This window comes from Podarcis pityusensis, assembly GCF_964106645.2.
Source record: "Podarcis pityusensis genome assembly, chromosome: 6".
Classification (NCBI taxonomy): Eukaryota; Metazoa; Chordata; class Lepidosauria; order Squamata; family Lacertidae; genus Podarcis; species Podarcis pityusensis.
Genome location: NC_138030.1, coordinates 56516579 through 56534801, shown reverse-complemented (window position 1 = coordinate 56534801; position 18223 = coordinate 56516579). Strand labels below are relative to the sequence as shown.

The 18223-nt window shown below is 41.8% G+C and overlaps 2 protein-coding genes and 2 long non-coding RNA genes across 5 annotated transcripts in view; 2 read left to right on the top strand and 2 right to left on the bottom strand.

Annotated features, from left to right (window-relative positions):
* Positions 1-29: 29 nt before the first annotated feature.
* LOC308479658 (protein zyg-11 homolog B-like) lies at positions 30-12099 on the bottom strand. 2 transcript variants are annotated; one of them, XM_081010435.1, is made up of 14 exons: positions 12000-12099; positions 9635-9800; positions 7785-8539; positions 6987-7127; positions 6598-6774; positions 5512-5576; positions 4157-4256; positions 4015-4068; positions 3721-3882; positions 3251-3298; positions 2671-2868; positions 2527-2588; positions 2047-2144; positions 30-1017 (listed from the first exon to the last, which is right to left on the bottom strand). In XM_081010435.1, the coding sequence occupies exons 2-14, from the start codon at positions 9645-9647 to the stop codon at positions 827-829; spliced, it is 2064 nt and encodes a 687-aa protein (XP_080866561.1). In that variant the 5' UTR covers positions 9648-9800; positions 12000-12099; the 3' UTR covers positions 30-826. The 2 variants fall into 2 exon arrangements, with proteins under 2 accessions (XP_080866561.1, XP_080866560.1); XM_081010434.1 differs by lacking the exon at positions 12000-12099 and adding an exon at positions 11131-11287.
* LOC308479675 lies at positions 4263-5902 on the top strand. Its single transcript, XR_013987784.1, has 2 exons — positions 4263-5019; positions 5818-5902. It is a non-coding gene; the product is annotated as an uncharacterized lncRNA (long non-coding RNA).
* On the top strand, positions 12076-16344 carry LOC308479673. The gene is made up of 2 exons (XR_013987782.1): positions 12076-12163; positions 12908-16344. It is a non-coding gene; the product is annotated as an uncharacterized lncRNA (long non-coding RNA).
* ZYG11B (zyg-11 family member B, cell cycle regulator) overlaps positions 15134-18223 on the bottom strand; it is a 41712-nt gene continuing 38622 nt past the window's right edge. The window contains exons 15-16 of the mRNA XM_081010436.1: positions 18124-18221; positions 15134-16408 (exon numbers count right to left, since the gene is read on the bottom strand). Of these exons, the coding sequence (XP_080866562.1) occupies positions 16245-16408; positions 18124-18221 (262 nt within the window). The 3' untranslated portion in view covers positions 15134-16244. The remainder of the gene's footprint in view (positions 16409-18123; positions 18222-18223) is intronic.

The following is an 18223-nucleotide window of genomic DNA, read 5'->3' as shown; positions in this document are numbered from 1 at the left end:
TAAAGAAAAAACTTGCAGTCACACCTCTGTACCATCATTGGACATGCCTTTTATTTTAAGTATTAAAACCTAGAAAGTATCTTGAAAGATTTCCCCCCTCCAAGTACAAAAATAGTTTGCGTACACTCGTAAACAATGTGGATGCACAGGGTTTTTATGTTGGGTTGTGGCAATATACAACTGACAAAGCCAGAATCTCCCCTGTACAACATGCACATAGAATGTGTGTAAGCCCCTCACGAACGCTTTGGACTGGCTTAACAGCCTGTTGAAGACTAATTCAACATTTTAGTTGAAACAGCCTACTTCTCCCTTGCCCAGGATTTTCAAAACCCCTCTGCCTTCACTGCATGGGATTTTAAAAGTGTTTCTCCAAGGCTAAGCCAATCCTATTTTCTCTCAGCTACCACAAGTAATACAGAGTTTACTGGTGGTAAGGCATGGACAAAAAAATGGAACAGTTCCTGGACTGACAAGAAGAAAGATTACTGGCACAAGAACAAGTAGCTTTTAAAGCCTCCATTTGCAGTGTCCTTGACCACCACCATATGAAATTGGTGGCTTACAAAACCAACAGACTCTTTTCAAGACCTGTACAGTCAGCTACTAAGCAGTTTTCTCTTGGGACGGTGCCCCATTTCCCTTTTCAGAAGGCAAGTTACAAATTAAAGCTACTTGTCGGAGACTTCCAGATGTGCATGCCATACAAGTACCCTCAGATCTTACAAGGAGGACCATCTTGATCTGAAATGCCTGAGAAAGCATTAAGAAATCACCATCGCAGCTTCTGCACATGACAAAATGAAAGAAACAGCCGTGCCCTCGGTTATCCATTTGACTTGGCTTGTATCTCCTTTCGCTGTTTAGGCTTCCCATAATATTTCATGTGAGTGTCCACGTAAGATAGTATCTCGTTTGTTAGATACTGGACATCTGGATCGCTCTGGTCATTTTCTTTAATATTATATAAATGCTGTAGCCCATTCTCTTCTATTAACATAGAACAGTACCTGGCAGCTGAAGAGAAACAAAAATCTGTTTATTAGATGATCCAACATGAATGGAACATAACCACTCTAGCTTCACTTCTACACTTCGCTCCTGACTTCGGGACATTGAGATTCCTCATTTAACACAGAAGTTTTAAGCACAGACATAGCAGAGTCATACCTTGGTTTTTGAACAGCTTAGTTCTCAAATGTTTTGGCTCCCGAACGCCACAAACCCAGAAGTGACCGTTCCGGTTTGTGAACTATTTTTGGAAGCCAAATGCCCGAAGGGGCTTCTGCAGCTTCCGATTGGCTGTAGGAGCTTCCTGCAGCCAATCAGAAGTTGTGCTTTGGTTTCCGAACATTTTGGAAGTCGAACGGACTTCCAGAACAGATTCCGTTCAGCTTCCAAGGTACAACTGTACTCAGTCTGTATTTTTGCAGAGAAGTATGGAGTTTAAAAGGTGTTCATTGCTGCAGTTTGTGTGACATAACTGAAGGCAAGAATGCCCCCTGAGGGAATTTTAAAGTTTGTTTCCCTACACCAAGACAGGGTTCTCTAGACACACAACCCTCCTAACAGAATAGTGATTATAGTGTCGCACAAACAGAAGCATGTTGTATGCTGCAATTACCTGGTAAGAGAGAACTAAAGTCCATGTGTGTAAAAAGGCACCGGCAAACCTAGTGACCTGTTCTACATATCTGGGGCCTGTTAGACCTCACATACTTGCCAGGAAAATTCTAAAGATGCATTTGCTGTTAGAGGCAGCAGGGACTTACTCCCACCACAATTCCACAGTATTAATACCTTATTGCAATAATGGGAGGAGGAAGAGAGAGAAGGGGAGCAGCATAAATCACCCTCTGAGCTTAGAACAAATGCAGGGACAGAGCTGATCACCAAAGCATTTGGTCTGAATAGCTACAACATACATTGCATCTTCTACCAAGTTTTTTTGGGGGGTGGGGGGAAGCTACATGGACATTCCCAACAGGCTTTACAGGTTGAACTTGAAAGTCATAGGCTTATTAAAAGAAAACCATCCATACGTACGGGTTTTGCAACAGATGTGCAGAATGGCCCACGCTGCCCAAATCTGCACTCCAGGTAATGCAAAGCAGTCAAGTAATGGGTAGAAAGGCTTGAGGGACCTATGGATTGAAGAAAAGTTACCTAAGAATCATGATTGGCATTAAGGCTGGCAGAGAAAGGTGGGAGGAACTGGTGTTTGAGGCAAGGAAATGAAGATGGATTGCAGAACTACTTATGTACATAGCACTGATCTAGTAAAGATAATTACAATTGTCCAATAAATATATTGGGATCTATTTAATAACCTCTAACAAGTCATAAATGTTGGTTTGTTGTTCGCTTGGCAGATACATATTGGCAACAGGGTTCAATGTTGAGCAAGTTATTTAGAACATTTGAGGCTATTCCCTTCTGATATGTTCCAGAGGGTCCCTGCTTGCCAGGTAACCATATACAGTATACAGAATTACTGGCCAAGGCATATTTTGACTAGAGGTATACCTATAGGCTGGCAGTGCTACCATCTTGCATTCTGGTGTCGGCCACTTCAACAGAGCTGCATGCTGTAACAGAGAGAACCAAGTGTCAACATTTCAATAAACACTGAAAATATTCGAAATAACTATGGAATCTAAGTCACCATACCAGTTTTTCAATGAGGGATCTTCTCAGTGTTTGACTCAATGCCCAGGATTGTTCGCCTCTAGATAGCAAATTTGAAATAATCCCGGCTGAGAAGTAGTTCACTTCCATTTCGGCGCTGCTTAGCAGATCACTGACACGATCTATGAAGTCCTTCTGCATTAACTTGGACTGCAGCTCTCTCACTTCTGCTACATTGTTCTGATGAAGATAGAAAAAATACAACCGTGAAAATCACGAGCTGGCAAATGCCGTGCTAATTTGTTGTCACTTTATTACTGAAACTGAATAAATTTCCCCTGAAAGGAGGATGGGCCAGCATCTCTTTATATGTTGAGAAGCGTCACGCATCTCAAGTCAATAAAAAAAAATCAGAAGTATGTATTTCACTGCTATATCAACGCTCAAGGAAATTTTTCTACTGAAGAAAAATCAACTTCCTTTTCCCACCTTTTCATGAAGGCCAGAAAAGAGAACAGCACGGAGGATTACTCTAATCATAAATGACAGATTTAATACCTTTAAAATGCACACATTAACTTTTAAAATAATTCTAGTACATTGCACTTTATTCTGCTCTTACCAGAAGGCCAAGAACTTTATGCTGTATTGAAGAGTCAGATGAAAAAGTCTGCAAAGAGAAATAGGTTTAATTATTAAGCTTATGTAGCTGGAGGAGACTCTTGAGAGTCCCATGGACTGCAAAAAGATCAAACCTATCCATTCCAAAGGAAATCAACCCTGAGTGCTCACTGGAAGGACAGATTCTGAAGCTGAGGCTCAAATACTTTGGCCACCTCAAGACTCTCTGGAAAAAACTCTGTTGGGTAAGATTGAGGGCACAAGGAGAAGGGGACGACAGAGGACGAGATGGTTGGACAGTGTTAGAGAAGCGACCTACATGAATTTGACAAAACTCTGGGAGGCAGTGGAAGACAGGAGTGCCTGGTGTGCTCTGGTCCATGGGGTTACGAAGATCGGACACGACTAATCGACTAAACAACAAAAGCGTTGTATTTGTCAACTGGTTAGAAAGGTAGCTACCACGTTTACCTCTAAAACTCTCATAAAAAGCTCCAACCCTTTGTTATCAATGAAGTGCCCACACGTAGTTGGCGCTTCATCTGTGAGATTCCAAAGTGCGCTCAGTGTAAAATGGAAAGTTGTATCTAATTCATTCTGATTTATTTTCTGTTCAACGATTTCAAGTAGTTTCTGTAAAGGAAGAAAACGACACCATTAACTACATAGAATACATGAAGTGCAAATTTCAACATTGCACTCTCCTCCCCAAACCCTCTTAAAATATTGCTCACTGTTATGGGGAAAGGAGATGCAACAACTCACCCCAACAACAATGTAGAACTCGGCAGCAAGCTGTGCTGCTTGCTCGTCTGAAAGCTAAAAAACAAACCACATATTTGAAATCCGTATGTGGAAGAGCTTCTGATAATAAAGATGACCTAGATGAAAATGTAAAATCACATACCTTAAGTGCTAGGATAGAGATTATATTAACAGCAATTCTTTGTATATGTTGGTTTTCCTGGTTACAAAGCCACTGGACAACAAATTTCGCAGCTGCAAACCTAAAATTTAAAAGCATTGTCAGAGTATACACTTTGCAACTCTAAACCAGGTCATAGTGAAAGAACAAGATTAATAAAGCAGTTTCCCCCTTTCACTTTCACCAGTTTTTAAGAAGATATTAATCCTGTACTGAGACAAAGTGCAGATGAGAGAGGCCTGCTTACAACCCAAACCTAGCCGCCTTGTATGCAGAAATGAAAGGAGAACCAAACTGACCATTCCTAAGAAGTGTTTAACTGATCAAGGCACTGACATCAGAGCTATACACCACTCTTCAATAAGTCATTGCTGTGTATTTGCTGTATAAACATGATAAGTACCTAGGGTTTCTTGACATTCCCCACCCCACCTTATCAGCACAAACAGCATCAGAAGTTTTTGCAGTGGTCTCTCCTTACTAAGCAACTGAGCCATTAAACCCAAGGCATAGGAAAAAGGAACAAGGTGCAGTTCTGTCTACTCAACTCGCAAGAGTACTCCAAGGTCACAGATTTTCTAGTCCTGCTACATGAGGTGTGCTTAACTAGAGATGCCTGTGACAGAAATTGGTACATTCTGTATGCAAAAACTTTACCACTAATCTATGGCCTCTTCTCTCTTCCTCCCTCTCTCACACACAGAGAATGAATAGCAACAGAAGTTATGTCAGAGTTATACACCTCGGCCGCTTACTCCCATTTGTCTAGGTCCTGGCTAATGTCCTTCATCCATCATTACTGCATGATCCAGAGAAGCAACCGAGTCACATGGACTGCCATTTGGGTAAGAAACTTTAGTTTATCTGGCATCATATTTGCACTGGCCTTCAAGGCAGCATGAGGGAACACTCTACCAAAGCCTCTGGAACTCCTCCTACTGAGCAGGCAGGGAAATTAAAAAGTTCTTTTTGCCCATGTCTCAAAGTGAATGTGTGTCTTCATCAGAAAGGAGAAACCCTAGAGCAGGGGTCAGCAACCTTTTTCAGCCATGGGCCGGTCCACCGTCCCTCAGACCATGTGGTGGGCTGGACTATATGGGGGGGGTGAATGAATTCCTATGCCCCACAAACAACCCAGAGATGCATTTTAAATAATAGGACACATTCTACTCATGTAAAAACACGCTGATTCCCGGACCGTCCACAGGCCGGATTGAGAAGGCGATTGGGTCTTAGGCTGCCTACCCCTGTCCTAGAGACTGAGCGAGGGGGCAGACAGACTATACTGGGAAGAGCTGTCTATCCCTACTGTACAGTAACAGATTGGAGTCACTTGCCTGTTAAATGGAACGTCTTGCAGGATCCTGACACTGGATAGTGAAAGAAGACAGTTCTTCTGGAGCTATATGGAAAGAGAGAATTCAGCACCATAGGGTTCTGTATTTGTTATTCTTATTCAAGTTATATACCACCCTTCATCAAAGGCAGTTTCCAGTATTTGAAGCTAATTATCCATTTTTACAGGACAGATGGTTCAAGAAAGCATGTTTTCAATGCTTTGCAGCTTAAGAGCATGAGTTTAGGTATCTGAACTCCATTGAAATTCATGAGTATGACTAATTTAGGTTCATTGGTTTCCATAGGTCTACTAGGAACATAACTTAGTTGAGTACTACCCTACAGCTCAAACCCTCCAAATGAAACAACATTCTCAAGTCATCAACATACGGAACAACAAATTAAAACAGATAGTTATCTAGGACAGGATCAGATTATTCAGCATTATGGAAGCAGAGGTAAGACAATTTCTGAGCTATACTTCTGACAGAACCTTGACTTTCCCGAAGTCAAAGACTGGGCACTAAATGGAACAGGAGGTATATATTGGAAGAGTTAACAGCTGCATGGAGGACAGGCATTCTCTAGTTTCAAACATTAAACCCACACTGGGCCACTTCACAGTCACGCCAATCAGAACCCTGTGTATGTGTTGAGGCAGTGAGTGTGTCACCCCACTCATGGGAGAGGGCAACAGTTGTGTGAATGGAGCCAGTGTGTTCTACCATGTGTGGTGCATCACACATGCTACATCTGCTGCCCTCCCCAGCCCCCAAATACAGTTCTATATATGTAAAAAACATAACACAACGTTATAAGCCAAGGATCTAAAAGAGCCAACATTTCACACCTCACACTCCAAACCGTGGCTACAGGTGGCATTTTAAAAGCTGACAAAAAGTTGGGGAGAATAGAAAAGAAATCCATATAATTTTTTTGTGCACCATTTGTTCTATCATTCATGTGCCCCGATTTGAGCAGCAAATCTCCTACTGTGCTTTAGTACAGGTATAACAGATGTTGTTAAGATCTGCTCTCTTATTAGGGCTGTTGAATTGTAACTGTATCCTACCCAAAACCCTTACCTGCTGCTGTTCAGGAAAGGTTTCCATGGCTTTGAGGAGCAGCTGGATTACGCTGGAAAGCAGGCGAACAGGCATGCCTGCTGCTAAGCCTTGTCTTGTTAAGTTAAGGGCACAGGCACTAGCAGTTAACTGTACTGCCAAGTCCAAAGGATGATTCCTCATTCCAATGATCACAAGCTGCAGCATGAAATATGCAAAGAACCAATTCAGCACAATACATAATGAAATCAAAAATCCAATAAAAATAAGGATGGATGAATGAGAATAAAGAGAGGTCTACTTCTTTGGGGAATGCAGATAGGAGCTAATGGACTAAGTAATATTTGTAAAATTTGACCACAGTGGAATAGTTTGCAAGAAGTTATTGCATTCAAACTAATCTGGCTTACCTTTAGGATTTCAGGCTTTGTAATTCTCATAAAACATGTTTGCGTAAAAAGGTGAAAAAAGGCTTCTTTCACAAAGCATGCCCTTTCACTGTAGCGTTTCAAAGCTTCCGAAATCTGCATTTCATTTTCTCCTCCCGATACCTTTGAACATAAAAATAATTCATTATTTTCACTAACTAGGCTCAGAATGGTCATTTCAGGTCTAATAAATTCAGTAGCTAACAAAGCCCTGCAGTAACATGGTGATCCACCAAGCATGAAGATCCAAACCTAATCTGAATGTGTTTTACAAAAACAAACTCTGGAATGAGGTAGGGTTGCAGTTCTGGAATACATCCATCCCTTGTGATGCACTAGCATGACCCAAAAGAACTACTACAGTGTGGATAAGCCAAAGTGTTGTCATGCCAACACCCTTCTCACTTCTGAGGGTCCAGAAAAGTGGTAAGTGAATATGCCTGAAGACTAGCCTCAGCTTAGCCAGAGGGCTTAGGCAAAAATGGAGCTGAACAGTTTTAATGTGTGCTATTTCTTTCCAGAGCTACTCCACTCTATGCGCTGCACAACTTGCTGTGCACAGACAGGAACCTCCCTTTTCCTTTAAAAATTTATTATTTCATTTAAACTCATTCTTTAATATCACACCTATTTTTCCAAATTAAAAAAACAACAACAATTCATGATATAAACATTGTTGGGTCAAGGCTACAAGCAAATTGGAATAAGAACTGCCCTTCCAAACCATTTGTTAGATTTTCAAGTATCATTTTAGTTACAGAACATTTAAAACCTTCAAACCTTCAAGGTTCCTTCTCCTGAAAGGAACTCTGTGTACCCAGCTTCAGTCCCGAGCAATCCCACAAACCGCATCGTTGGCCGTTGTCTGACAAAAGCTTCAACAGCCTCATCGTTAATGTATTTGCTTCCAGAAATGTCCAGAGACACAAGATTGGGCAGAATATCTTTTTGGCCTAGCAAACGAAAGGCAATATCTGATGTGGAATGCTGCTCATCTGAGATGTCAAGGTGAATCAGATGCTTTAGTTCTCTTATTACATCCAAGAACTTTGGTGTAGGCATTTTCAAGCATTTCAAGCTATGCATAGTTAGAGACTTAAGTCGATGTTTGCAGGCCAGGAGTGCAGTTATTTTTGTGACTGAAGTATTGGAGATATCCAAGCTTTCTAACCTTGGCAGGGTAGCAACCTCTGCTAAATCTTCATCACGGAAGAGCACATTGGTAATGCTCAAAGAACGAAGACCAGACAACTGACTAAAGCTCCGTTCATAAGGATTTGTAGGGGAAAGAGTTAATGAGTCCAAGACAAGGCACTGAAGGTTGCTCTGGATCCATGCACTGCTGCCAAGCCCACTCACAACATCTGCAACAGTAACAGTGTCATTCATCCCTGCAGCATCCAGTTCTACTAGCTTATGGTGGCAGAAGGCTTTTCGGAAAGACTGGGCTGAAATCTTTGCTTTGCGGATACAAGCTTGCTTCAAACGCATCTGGTTGCCTCGGAAAATGCCCACAGTGCCATCATTCAACAGTTCTATTAGGAAAGGAAAACAAGCCTATGTTAGAGCAAGTAAACTACTGAAATATGGTCATTTGTAAAGTAGGCTGTATTACTAAATGGTAGGCAACAGTTCAAAAAGTGAGGCGAGAAACTGGTGAGTAGAAACAGAACCACCTGGGCAGGAAGCAGAAAATGGATTGGTGACTATTCAGTGTGATGGCAACTATTTCCTCAACTCTGTATTTTCTGCCTGTGAACACTAGATGGCAGTATAACCCAGATGGACTATCTTCCAAGGTGAACAGACTATTCCTGACAGAAGTACAGTGGTACCTCGCGTTAAGTACTTAATTCGTTCTGGAGGTCCGTTCTTAACCTGAAACTGTTTTTAACCTGAAGCACCACTTTAGCTAATGGGGCCTCCTGCTGCCGCCGCACAATTTCTATTCTCATCCTGAAGCAAAGTTCTTAACCCGAGGTACTATTTCTGGGTTAGCGGAGTCTGTAACCTGAAGCGCCTGTAACCTGGAGCATCTGTAACCTGAGGTACCACTGTATAACACAGAGTCATAGAGTTGGAAGGGACCACAAAAGTCACCTAGTCCATCCTCCTGCAGTGCAGGAATCTTTTTCCTAACGTGCGGCTGGAATCCATGACCCTGAGATTAAGAGTCTCATGCTCTACCAACTGAGCTATATGCAAATATGCTTAACTTGCACAGTTTATTCTACTGCTGTTTGTCCTAGCATGAGGGATATTGCTAAGCAGCATGTTTCAGACCACTACTTGACCACTGGAAATAAGCACATTTTAATCTAAACATGGTGGTGAAGCTAATGTGACAGCTAAGTTACAGACTGGGGCTCCTTTGGGAGGAAGGGCAAGAAGTAAATCAAATAAATATTAATATCTAGGGCATAATTCTTAATGTTATCCTTATCCCATTTTTTGCTCCTTTGAGGATTTCATAAGATTTCTAGCCCAATATGGTCTAGATATGCATACTTTACATAGGAAGGGGAACAGCACAGAAGAATGAGCTAGCTAGAACAAGCTGTTCTTGTCTGTGACATGTTCAGATCTCCTCATGTTCAGATCACTTGTGCTAGCACAAAAAGAACTGTTACCTCGATATGCCATTGTCTGCAGCAAGCGATCGGCCACTTCTTGAGGAAGCCTTTCAGATTCTTTCAAGCACAGTGACCCATCAGGCCGTTCTATACAGAATTTTTCTAAGTCGGCAACCAAGGCATTCAAGCAGATGTCAACTAAGGAATATGGAGATGCTTCTGCCTATCACCCATAAAAAAAACAACAGCACATCAGTAAGAAACTCCTTAGGATCACAAAGTGGCTTAATACATGGCTTCATTTAGTACACATAATAAACTTATACATCTGCATTTAGTATCCATCACTAAGTGAAACACTCAATACTAAAAGAAGAGCAAGTACAAATTATTATTATGACTGTTCCTAACAGGTACTCAGGATTATAGAATGTTTATCCTTGGATTGTTAACACTCCTAAAGCAAGTTCCCATACGACTAACGTTCCCCAACTGGGTATAGTAAATACACTGTATGTCTCCAGCCACACTGCAGCAGGAAGACTATCCCAATTACTTACATGGGATACACTGGGGGCAAGGTCTGGTTTTAAGAAAGTATCTTCTGCACTTCCACTAAATCATCATTTGAGGCGGAAAGTTCTTGGCAACCCCCAGATCATCGGAAGGAAGAATGTTTTTAACCGTTACAGAGTTTTGAGAATGCTTTAATTATTTTAAGAGTGTTTTACTTTTTGTTTTTAAATTGTGGGTCTATCCACCACTCTGGGCAGCTCCAGGAGGAAGGACGAGATGTGAGCAAATTAAAAAACAAATTAATTCAATAAATAAACCAACAGCCGTCGCAATCAGGTGGCTAAGGCTACAGCCATCTGTGGGTAAGCCCCACACTGAATTTCTTAGGGCTTACTCCTGCGTAGCCATGTTAGGGTTGCTCTTGAGCAGCGCCTGGCAGCCCACAGCAGAGCAACCCGGATAGATGAGCGTGGTATTATCATTATCATTCTGGCAAGCGGACCTATGAAAGAAACCCCCGCTTTTTCCTCCTCCCCTACGAAGAGGAACCCTTTCCCCAAGCCAGCCAGCCTCGTGGGAGGGACCCTAAAGTTTTAACCCAAGTTTAGTAGGCTGTGTGCGCAACCTCTCGGACCCACCAGATGGCCCGTAGCCCCCAAGAACTCCAGCCCTAACAAAACGCGCGAGGGTCTTTCAGGGACCCCAAGTCTCGGGGTTCTTTTTACCACAACCAGCCAACGCAGCCACTTTTCTGGAAACCCGAAAAACTCGGGGGTGCGAGTCGGTGGTGCTTTGGGCTCAGTCACTACTGGAACTACTCCGAGGCAACTTCCTCCTCCTCCTCCTCCTCCGGGCAGAGTCTTCTCCCCAAAGGCTCCGGCCCCTCACCGCCCTCCGAGTCCTCCCTTTCGAAACCCCAGCGCTTCTTCCCTCCTCCTCCTGCCGCCCATTGTTTCCGCCGCCTCGCCTCCCTCCCCAGGCAACCGTTCCTCAGATCCCCCCCCCAGGAAGCCAACCCCCCCCGCCTCCCCACCCACCTGCACGGCAGGACAGTCCCCGCAAATGGTCAGCGGGGCTCGTTGCCGGTTCTGGATGTGCAGGAACCGCACCATGGCGAACGAGGAGCCGGGATTCACTCCGCCAGCGGGAGCGGAGGGGGTGGGGTGCGCGGTGCGCGGTGCGAAGTAACCGGAAAGCGGGCAAGGGCTCACCGGAAGCGGCGCAGCACGGACTGAAGAGGGAGGAACGCCGTTTAAGCTCCGAGGGAGAGGGTGCAAGTAAGGCGCATGCGCGTTCCGAGTAGGGGTGTTTTCCCCCTCCCCCTCCTTTGGATGAATGGTGGAAGGGGAGGGGAGCCGTCTCCCACCACTAGAGAGCAAAGTAGATTGCAGAGTAATGGATGCAGGGCGATGGGAGCAGCCATTGCGTCCCTTTCTTGGGCCACGAATTTGTAAATACAGTCGTTTGGGCGCTAGACCTTGCTTAGCACACATTTTCTTCTTACATTTTCTTTCTTTTTCCCTCGAGTTTAATATTGAAATGGCAAATTTAGTCCAGGCAACGACCTAAATTCTGATGAATTAAACCAGAATATAGATTCAGGTAGGTAGCTGTGTTGGTCTGACACAGTCGAAATAAATAAGAAAAAATTAAAAATTGTCCAATAAAATTGGTCTCTAAGGGGCTACAGGACAATTTTTAAATTTTTCTTATTAAACCAGAATATGCTTGAGCCCTGAGGGCTCCTATAAGGTTGCTTTCATTTTTTCATTTTTGAAAATATATTTTTCTAAGCTTTAAGTTGGCCTTGTTTCTATCTGCGAGCCACCTTGAGTCCTTAGAAAGAAAAAGGTGGGTTAATAATAATAATAATAGGCTTTTTTTTTTTTTTCCAGCCAGAATTCACTTCTCAGGTGGGCACCGTTGCCATTCTAGGAGAACAAGGGAGGCGTTCCTGGCAAGTTCCAGCATCTCTTTTTCTAGGAAAAAATAGCACCGATAATAACAACAGCAGCTCTTTCATTTATAAACTAATCTGGGCTGGACAAGGACACAAATGTCGTATGCAAGGTGCACCTGTCTGATAATAAGTGTTGGAAATGCAAAGAGTGCGAGGGAACGTTCTTCCACCTCTGGTGGACTTGCCCTAAAGTGAAGGCGTTCTGGGAAATGATCTATAATGAACTGAAAAAGGTATTTAAATATACCTTCACTAAGAAACCAGAGGCTTTCCTTTTGGGTATTGTCGGCCAAGGGGTGGCAAAGAAGGACCAGACATTCTTTATGTATGCAACAACAGCAGCAAGGATACTTCTCGCAAAACATTGGAAAACCCAAGATCTACCCACACTGGAAGAATGGCAGATACAACTGATAGACTACATGGAACTGGCTGAAATGACCGGCAGAATCCGTGACCTGGGAGAAGAGAGGATTGAGGAGGACTGGAAGAAATTTAAGAACTATTTACAAAAGTATTGTAATTTGAGTGAATGCTAAATAAGATGCTAGACTAAAACAACTGAGCACCACTAAATTTAGAAGCTTTTTTAAGAAAATAAGTAAGACTGTGAAAAATTAGCTCCTTTTGAGAATTATATGATTATGAAATATAGAAGGGATATAAGAATTTAAACAAGATGATAAATTGCTGACAAAATGTTTTAACGATGAAAATGGGAGCGGGAGGTGTGAGGAAGTCCAAAGAAAATGTGAAAATATGTTAAGATCGATGTTACATTGTTTATTATGTCTATTTTTATTGTAAAATTTAATAAATTGCTTTAAAAAAAAAAAACAAATGTCGTATGCAAGGTGATTCATATCAATGCCTTGTTTGTTAAGAGCCCCTACCCACAAGGTAATTTTATATATAGAAATACTAGTCACACAAACTGTTTTGCCACAGATCACCAGAATGAAGCAACCCTATACTTGCAACAAAATAAAAATAACTGCTCCAAAGTCTGGATGCCAATAGGATTGCTGCTTGGCTGGCCTATAGTCCAACCACGATCAGAACTTGGATGTTAAATAACAAGCACTTCAGGTGCTCAGTCTAGGAGAGCTTAATCTATGTTTATTCAAAACTCCCATTCTAAGCAGCTCCCTTAGCAGCTGAGGTAAGTTAACCAGAGCTTTAAATTTAGAGAAGTGGTAAGGACCCTCCAGTCCACGGGCCTAATTAAGTCCATGAGAAGTCCTAATGTGATCCATGAAGCTGGTTTCCTCAAGCCATGTGACATCAGGTATGGGGCAGGTAGTGATGCAACTGCAAAGGTACAGTTATTAGCTAAAAGAGTGTCTTTAAGAATGAGGGAAGTGTTGAAAAGGAGATTGTGTATTTCAGCTTTTAAAAAGCTTACGATAAAGTACCTCACTAAGTAAGTTTAGCAGTCACGCAATATTATTTCTGTATACATGAGGGGGGATCTTGCAATAAAAAGAGGTCTTCCTGTGGGTCAGAAACCAGTTAAGAAACAGAGTAGGAAAAAACGAACAGTTCTCCCAAATGGAGGGATATAGAAAGTGGAGTCCCTCAAGGATTGTCACTGGGACTCATGCTTTTTAACTTGTTCATAAATAATGTAGCATTCATGGTGAGCAGTGAGTTAGCAAAGTTTGCTAATGATACAAAATTATTCAAGGTGGCTAAAATAAAAAGGGATTGTGAAGAACTTCAAAATAATCTCTCCAAATGGAGTGAATGGGCAGAAGAATCCCAAATGCAATTCAACATAAGCAAGTGTAAAGTATGCTTGGAATACTATACAGTCGTACCTCGCAAGACGAAAAACTCGCAAGACGAAAGAGTTTTTCGTTTTTTGAGTTGCTTCGCGAGACGAATTTCCCTATGGGCTTGCTTCGCAAGACGGAAACGTCTTGCAAGTTTGTTTCCTTTTTCTTAAAACCGTTACAGTAATACAGGGTGCATTGCTTGAAGAGGTGCAGTTGCGACTTGACTTCGGGGAGCAACTCATAGCACGCGATGTGGTAGCCTTTTTTGAGGTTTTTGAAGATTTTTTTGAAAAAATTGAAACCGTGCTTCGCAAGACGAAAAAAATCGCAAGACGAAAAAACTCGCGGAACGAATTAATTTCGTCTTGCGAGGCACCACTGTATACAGTTCTGGCCACCTTAGGAAAGATTTTAGACCTAGAAAAAGCAACCCAAAATTACTCCTGTTTTAGAAAAGTATGGACACAACATGTGAAACTGATTTTTCTATTTTGATGACTGGACAGATGGAAGACCTACTGCATTTCTTACTCTCTCCCCCCTCATGTATACAGAAATAATCTTGCACATAAATTTTCACTGGCCTCATAAGCTTGTAGATATGTGGTCCAGTTCTAACAATTATTCATAAGGTTGTTTAGGTTAAAACCACGGCTGCTAAAATTGCACATATTTGTATTAATAAAACTGCATTGCATCAGGGTTCTGTAACAAACTTGTTTCTGTTAGTTTGTTGCTGGTGGCAACAGTTATTTGTAATTATTATTATTATTATTATTATTATTATTATTATTTCAGTCTCTGGCTGAAATAATATTTATTCACTGTTTCTCCATTTCCCATGACAGCTAGCACAGTACTATAGAGCTCATCAAACAACAAAATAAGGCTCTCTTTCCCTATATGCCATGCCTATTATTTTAGGAATCTTTAGCTTTTTTGATTAAAGTGCACTCTTAGTGTGAAAAGTTAATAAAAAAGCTTCCTTCTTTTAAAGTCCTGTTTAAACACATGCACATACGCTGCACACAATAAACAGTTATTCCACTTTCACCACCCATAACAAGGCTATCCCTCCAATATATGGTACCATGCTAAATCAGAGCTTGCATGAGCAGGGAAGACTGGTGTTGGTTTTTTCCTCATTTGTGAAGCAAGTTACAAAGCAACATATTAGAAAAGAAGAAGCTTAACTCATGGCATAGTTTGCTTTCCACCAGCTCTACTTTATACCATGCTTCTGCATGCTGTTACAATTTCCATTTTGTCCCATAAAACATTCACAGATTACACACATCAGAGTAAGTTTTTTAACCATGGAAAGTTTTATGTAAAACCTGAATACTCCACACAACAATGTAATTTACACCAGACTTTACATAGGATGTTGGATGAGATTTTGTAGGAGGGGGGTGCCTTGCACATACAGTTCACTGCACAAATACTGACAAAAGAGTATTTACGAGAAACAGCAAAGCAAGTAATAGTCTGTCATAAATAAGGTGATCAGATATTCTTGGTCTTGTGTGATCCCATAAGCTGAGGAAGTTCTTTCCACCTTAGCCATCCTTTTGGTGGAGAGCTCCATAGTTTTCCTACCCTTTTTGTTAGGCATACACTTAATGTTTCAGTAAGTGTAAGAGCACTGTTGTGTTTTTTTTCTTTTTTCTTCATTAAAAAATATGCAATTCACTCCTTTCCCACCCATGCCTTTGGCTCCCCTGAAATAGAACCTAGTTTCTTCCTATAAGCAGATTCTCACTATAGCATATTAGGGGAAGATAAACTGTCAATTCATAACTCAGGTGCCCTTGCTAGAGTGTGTGTAAAACCAACAAATTCTGAAGGCTCCGTATGGATTGACAAGGTCCCTGGAGGAACAAGACATCCTTGGTCACCTTACTCATAACTAGTTGTGTTTTAATGCGTGAATACATAACATTGTTTTGAGCTCAGTAGTGCTGAAGTTACAAGCACAAGTAGTTCTATTCAAATACTGAGTTGGTGAACAGTTCTATTTAAAACACAACTATTCTGAAGGGATGAAGCAAGCAGAAACAAAATTTCTGTACTTGGAACTCACAAATTCCTAGAAGTTTCATTTTGGATGTGCATTTGAATTGTACAGTCTCCACTTTTCCACAGCCAGAGGTGATCCAATACACACAACCAGTTTAGGAATTAATCCTAGATCCTTGTGAAAACTTTCAATTGCAGAGACCATTAAAGACCATGTTTGCCAGCCGTGTGCTGTACCTGCTTCCACAACAGCTGGCAAATAAGCTTCAAAGGCGATCAATGTAACAGAAGCCATTCCAACTAGAGATACTTCATAAGGGATTATTAGAGGATAATTTACACACCTATTCCCTGTTACATTTTTCTTTCAATTTGGCTTAGCTTCTGTCTGTTTTTAACATGGAGGTGGCCGCCCATGACGCAAAATATGTTTTTCTAAACTATCTAAGATTGAGATAGCGATTCGCTGAACATCTGGATCAGTCTGGCTGTTTTCCTTGATGTTAAACAAGTGGTGCAAGCCGCCTTCTTCTATCAGCATACTGCAGTACCTGGCAGCTAAAACAACAACAAAGAAGAGGGAAACAAATTCAGTTAGGCCAAGAATTTAGATACTTACTTCCCATCACTTTTCACACAACTCTTCCAATTTAAGTTCTGGTTATAAGTGCAAAGGGATTTTACAAAATTATTTTGCAAATTATAGTAAAAGCAAGTGTTCCCCAGTCCTCCTCCATGCTCTTCTTATTGAAGGGATAGCAGTTGCAAAGCCACCATTAAGGATGTCCTCAGGTGACATTCGCAGGTGCCGATTACATGCTTCAGGAATGGAAACTGTCTCTTCCACATGCTCAGACTCAGGAGGGTGGTGTAGAAGAGAGAGAACAATAACTAAGAATCCAATCCAAAAGAGGCCAAGGGACAGCTTAATTCTTCCACATGCCTGCAATCCTACCTCCGTGGATTTAGAGAGGTGATGAACAAAACTTCTAAACTCCTTCCAACCTGATCGAGCTCCTTGCTCTTTCAAGCCCATCTTCCTACATCACAGAACCTTCTCATTTCTCCCAGTTTAAGCCTCCCCACTCTTTAAAGCTGGCACCACACCCCTGCTGTACCCGCAATGGCTTCTTGACTGCCATTCAAGGACTAGCTTTCTATTTCTTTTTTATGGACCCCTGTAGTATTTCTCTAAGGAGGTAAGTTGAATATATTTGTGTCCTCTCCTGGGGGGTGACCAAGTGAGCAGTTAGTGCTAGCTCTTTTTTTCGTTTCTGAACAAGTGCTAACTTCCAAGTGATCCAATTTATCAATGCATTTATCATTGGTTCCTGCGCTGCAAGAAGTGAGGTTACAGGGAACCAGGCAGAGGGCCTTCTCAGTCGTGGCGCCTGCCCTGTGGAACGCCCTCCCAGCAGATGTCAAGGCAATAAACAACTATTTTACTTTTAAAAGACAACTGAAGGCAGCCCTGTTTAGGGAAGTTTTTAATGTCTGATGCTGTATTAATACTCAGTTGGAAGCCGCCCAGAGTGGCTGGGGAAACCCAGCCAGATGGGCAGGGTATAAATACAGTGGTACCTCAGGTTAAGTACTACATTTGTTTCGGAGGTCCGTACTTAACCTGAAGCACCACTTTAGCTAATGGGGCCTCCTGCTGCTGCTGCGCTGCCAGAGCACAATTTCTGTTCTCATCCTGAAGCAAAGTGCTTAACCTGAAGCACTATTTCTGGGTTAACAGAGTCTGTAACCTGAAGCGTATGTAACCTGAAGCGTATGTAACTTGAGGTACCACTGTAATAAATTACTTATTTTATTATTATTATTATTATTATTATTATTAATTATTATTACATTTGTTTTCAGGTTTTATTCCAGTAGTTTATCCTCACAATGATTCTGTGAGGTAGATTTGAGAGAGAGAGATTTGTCAAGTGTGCTTCATAGCCTGAGGAATTTCAGCCTTGATTAAAGTCCAAGACTCCATCCACTGATTCACACTGACACACAGAAACATATATATTTAGAACACACACACACACCAACAGCAACAACAACTCTGCATTTTTAACCTGTGTTAAAACCCATGAGCTTATCTGATATGAAGTTTCACATATAATATCTAGAATTGTTGTCAGATTGCTTTCTCTAAAGAAAATCGAGTGTTAAAGCAGAGACATGGCTCAAGATCGCAAAAATACAGAGTCTGGAAATCACTCCAACTACAGGTTGAAAGAGGTGCTTAAGATGTAGAGTTTTGTCTCAGTACATACGGTTTTTGCTGCAAACGTGCTGCATGGCCCACACTGCCCACAGCTGTACCCCAGGAGTCATGAAGCAGCCAAGCAAGGGGAAAAAGGGATTGAAAGACCT